This window comes from Penaeus japonicus, unplaced genomic scaffold, assembly GCF_977035675.1.
Source record: "Penaeus japonicus unplaced genomic scaffold, GWHDUDI00000001_assembly GWHDUDI00000001, whole genome shotgun sequence".
Classification (NCBI taxonomy): domain Eukaryota; kingdom Metazoa; phylum Arthropoda; class Malacostraca; order Decapoda; family Penaeidae; genus Penaeus; species Penaeus japonicus.
Genome location: NW_028234403.1, coordinates 50,752,987 through 50,757,986, shown reverse-complemented (window position 1 = coordinate 50,757,986; position 5,000 = coordinate 50,752,987). Strand labels below are relative to the sequence as shown.

General features: G+C 33.9%; 2 protein-coding genes across 3 annotated transcripts in view; one reads left to right on the top strand and one right to left on the bottom strand.

Annotated features, from left to right (window-relative positions):
• LOC122255592 (TBC1 domain family member 20) overlaps nucleotides 1–3,952 on the top strand; it is a 14,501-nt gene extending 10,549 nt beyond the window's left edge. For both annotated transcript variants that reach the window (XM_043019771.2, XM_043019772.2), the window contains 3 exons: nucleotides 102–318; nucleotides 2,843–2,952; nucleotides 3,392–3,952. In XM_043019771.2, the coding sequence (XP_042875705.1) occupies nucleotides 102–318; nucleotides 2,843–2,952; nucleotides 3,392–3,638 (574 nt within the window). In that variant the 3' untranslated portion in view covers nucleotides 3,639–3,952. The remainder of the gene's footprint in view (nucleotides 1–101; nucleotides 319–2,842; nucleotides 2,953–3,391) is intronic.
• Nucleotides 3,953–4,855: 903 nt separating this feature from the next.
• The window catches only part of LOC122244887 (carbohydrate sulfotransferase 11), a 27,473-nt gene continuing 27,328 nt past the window's right edge, over nucleotides 4,856–5,000 (bottom strand). Inside the window, exon 5 of the mRNA XM_086542115.1 lies at nucleotides 4,856–5,000. This exon is cut by the window's right edge and continues 558 nt beyond it. The gene's annotated coding sequence lies outside the window, so the exon portion shown is untranslated.

The following is a 5,000-nucleotide window of genomic DNA, read 5'->3' as shown; positions in this document are numbered from 1 at the left end:
CCGCAAGGGCTAAAGATGACCCTTGCCAGGAATTGACAAAGATGATTCTCATCTCTTAGCATAGTGGGACCAGAAGTTTTATAATGTTTATTTTTTTCCAGTTCGGGTGTAGGAACAGTGTTTTGTTTGCCCTGGCTTATTACATGGTTCGCTCACACACTTTCTGACTACCGCAATGTGGTGAGGTTATACGACTGTTTCTTGGCTTCACCCTATCTCATGCCCATGTACATAGCTGCTGCAATTGTTTTACACAAGAAAGAAGATGTTTTAGCAGGAGAATGTGATATGGCAATGCAACATTTTATTCTCTCACAGGTAAGAGAATTTTTACTATTCAGATCCATTGAATAGACTTTTTTTTTCAATATTTCTCAGGTCAGTTGCAGGAGAACTTGGGATATATAGTTCATTGAAATATTTCCTTTACAGTATTGAGTTTATCGAGTACAAACAGCAAAAGTTATATGTTCTTCCTCAATACATGTTAAACTAAAACTCTATATACAGCTACTTTCATACACTTACACCCACACACTCATACTCAAGTTCTCACATTTCCTTACTCCCCCACTCATAAACATACAAAATTACCAGGACATAGACACTTGTGCAAGTACTCATACTAATGCACTTTCACTCACTTTACTTTGTTCCCGTTCTCCTTTTTTTTTCTCCTCTCCGTTTTACCTCTCTTTGTATTGATCCTATACATAAATGGATTGAATTTTATTTTATGAAAGAAGGTGAAAGAATTAGAACCACATCTTGTGTTTAAATGTAGGTTTTAATGTATTGACAGATAAATTTGACCATCAAGTGAATAGGTCTAATTTAGATCACATTCTTGTTGTAGAGTAAGTGTTTGATTATGAATCCAAAAATTATTATTTAACAGAATTAAGGAACCAAAAATGAAAGTGATGAAGATGTCAGCAAAATAAACTTAGAGCAAACTGGTTTTACCAGATCAGTTGATTTGGCTAACTTTGTTGTGATGAAGAGTCAAATCGGAGTATATCCTGGAAATTTGAGTATGAAGAGTTCTTTTCTGCAACTTTAACATGAAAGACTTGGAAATGCTTTAACTTGTATAATTTTTAAATTTAATTTCATGCTAATTTGGTCCACATTTACCCAAGATATGAAAACATGGCAGAGTACCATTACATCCCATATTGTAAGAGCAAACTGGCATATAAGCAAGAGTATCTTGGTGTATGACCCAGTTCAGTTCAGACAGATATGCGAAGACGTCGCTTCGCCCGGGCTATATGCTCAAGGCGGCCGGGAGATGAATGGCACCCATCTGGTCTCTAATCTCTATTGATCATCATCGCAATTCACCTCAGCTCAGTTCAGAAGATTTGCGAATTAAGATATACCAGATAACTGCAGGTACAGGGTCAGTGCCAGCATAAACCCAAAAGACAGAACTCCCAACAAGAATAGACTGGCAGATCAACCTCCCTCTGTATCTCCTGCACCTTTTCGCACAATTTTGTCAGCATGAAAAGATGTGCCAAGTCTTAGTATTTATCCTGAGTTTGAAAACATCCTTACAGTTGCAGTTGATGGAAACCCCATGTAAGAAGCGAAGAAGATGGGTAGGGAAAGAAGAATGAGAAAATATCCAGAAGTAAGGCTCATTTCAAGGGATGAATTTATTAAAGGAATTCAAAAGAGCAGAAAAAACAGAGGAAATACCATGGAAGGAAATGGAGGCTTGAAGGAGAAGTAGGCTTATTTTCTGATCATAAGATTGATGATGAGACTACAAAAGAAAAGCTTCATAAAGAAAAAGGTGCTTGATGAAGGAGGTGAGAATGAAAATGCTGACTAAGAATAAGAAAGATATTCCCCCTTTACATCCCAACCTGTAATAGGTACACCCTTATTTGTAGTGGCCACTCCAATACCTGAAGTTCCCGACAGCAAAAGTGACGAGAAGAGTTCAGAAGTAGAAGAGAAAAAAAATACTGTTTAGAATTACTATTTAGAATTAGATAGACAGAGAAATATCATGGTAGATAATTACTATGCAGTGTTCTTTGACAAAAAGTATGATATTGGAAGAGTATTGCAAGTTGTTAATTATGAAATAATTTTCAGGTTATTTACGACAAACCAAATTATAAAATGTTTGATTGCGTTCTCAATGGCGACATTGAAGTACCTTGGTGTTTAGACCAATGGAGCCAAAACAGCCCCTTCAGCAAAGGGTTAAGAAGCGAACAAGCAAGACATTTTTGTACATATTATATCTCGTGTTTTTCTTTAACTTTAGGAAGTTCTGTGGCCATGTCATATCCATCTGAAATTTGTATTTACCTAAGAGTTTGGTCCAAATTACCCTTTTTTTTATTACACAGTGTGGTCCGCTCGTTTAAATATATGTGACCCAAAAATATATAACTGAAATTGATTGAAACTTTGTTTATGATTTTTGCTGACTGAAATATAAAAACTAGATCAAAGTTTGTCAAAAGTTGATCCAAATTACCCCAGGTAATGTTAGTTTTGCAAGCTTAGTTTTCCTAATGAATCATTAGTGCTGTTGTGCAGATATCTTTTTATTGTTGTTACTATTGATAATTTCTGATAATGATATAATGAGTCTGTTTTTTCTTTCTTACTTTCCCTCTTTCTTTCTTTCTTTCTTTCTTTCTTTCTTTCTTTCTTTCTTTCTTTCTTTCTTTCTTTCTTTCTTTTTTTTCCCTCTTTCTTTCTTTCTTTCTTTCTTTCTTTCTCTCTGTGTCTCTTTCTTTCTCTCATAATCACCATATATGAACAGAGATGATATTAATTTCATGATTATTATTATTTTTTTTTTATTAAACAGGTTCCTGATACATTACCTCTGGAGCGCATACTAGTAAATGCAGGGGAATTGTATGACCTATATCCACCTGACACTTTACAAGATGAAGTTGAAGAATTTCTGAAGAAGAAGTGAGTTGGGCTTGTTATTATCAATATTTTTTATTATTATTAATATTTTTAATATATTTGAATACCTATTATAATTGTTATGGTGGTTGTTGTTATAAGTATTAATATTGCTATTATTGTACCATTATTATTATAATTTTTTTATTATTATATTTTTAAAAATTATTATTGTCATTATTATTTTATTATTATTGTTATTTTTAGTGTGCATGTATGTGGATAAGTTGTTTATTGCATTTTTTTCTATAATCAACAGTAATGTTCATAGTAATACAAAAGATGATAGGTATACAATTTTTTATTACATGTCTTTTTTGTTTAGGTTTCATGCAGTTCATCACTTTTTATCATTACCGCAATTCATTATAGGTAATTATGATTTCCCTTTCAAGCATAGGAAGTTTAAGTAGTAGAATAATCTTTCCTTCTCTTTCCAAAGGGATGAAGAGGAGAAGCTGGAGAAGCAGCAAGTTCTTGAGAGACGCAAAAAGTTTGAGGCAGCACGAAGAGGTCAGCATTACCGGGGGATCCTTGCAACAGTGTGCAGATACATCCCACTGGTGCCAGCTCAGAGGAACATGCTTGTCAAGGTGGCAGCCTTTGCTGTGACCGCATACATTGCCACTAGCCTTTATAGCTACTATTCCAATTCAGCTCTTGTGTTTCCTTTTGTAGCAAAACGATGATAATGTCTAAACTACAACTCTTAGCTCTTAGCTCCTAGTCACTTTCATCACCTAGTCTTTCAATCTGCTCGATTATTTGAAAGAAAATTTAAATGAAGAGTAGTAACATTTATTATAATCTTTTTGCTCTGTAGACTGATAAAAGATTGAAAAAGTATGTTAAATGTATATATAACATAATTATATTGTACAGAGTTTAAGATTTTTTTTTAGTATTTTCAGAATATATGATATTAGCATGTCAGTTTGTTATATTCAGGGCTCATGATTTAGAGTTTTTGTAAAGTTTAATATGGAATAAAGTGGTTGTTTAATCTCCTTTTTTATTTTCATCAAATAATGGAACTGTCTTATTTACAATTTTTTTTTTTCTTTACTTGATAGATCTTTACTTAGAAAGACATTATAGAGAAATTTCTCATTATCTCACATAGCCTGTCAAACAATATATTTGCAAGTAATGCTATGTGCATAGCATAATCAATAGGAAAGCATTGACCTATTGTGGCCAGGGGATAGAATAGCTTGCCCAGTCTCCAGGACGGGTTTTATCTCAGAGCAAGGCAGCCTCGTGCAACATACCTATCAATGCTGCAGTTAACTAAAATTGTAGTTTAGGGTCCAAATCAGCTCATTATTTTCTTAATACTCAGTGTGATAGCAGTATTGTTGGTTTATGGAAGATCAAAAAGCAACTTAATTTTTTTGTATTTATGTACTATCATGAATGAATATGAAACATAACCATCCACAATGAAGATAACATCAATAGGTAGGGAAGGGGAAGTAAATTTGTGCTTATAACTCAGTGCCACAGTAAAAGGCATCCCTACTGGCACAGGGGTACATTGTAGACATCGGGCATGGTTTGAGTCACCTTCCTCTTCTCGTTCTGCCTGCACATAAGGTCGGCAATTTCATGTATGCTATCGTTTTATAAAGATAGTGTTTGCAAGAGACCGTGGACAGGTGCCATTCAAAGCTCTCTCTCAAGCTGGTGCTAGAAGAAAGTGGTGCCATCTAGATTTTGGAAGTTAGATGAAACCCATTTTGCTTAACCTTATGGCAATTATAGTAATTATGACTGCAATTGTCATCATTCACTCGTTACTCATAATACAATAGAATAACAGTGATCCAAAATCCCCAAACGTCATGTACGTAATGATGCCTGTCATTAGTCATAACACCTATCCATAATGGATAAAGATTAATCATTGTTTAAAAAATATTATATTTAACATAATTTACACATATATTCCTTTATACTGTCAGTCTATAGGACTGTATCAGAATTACTACCATAATACATAATTATTATATAGCTGTACCTGTTCATGATCAATGACCAAGGCATATAAG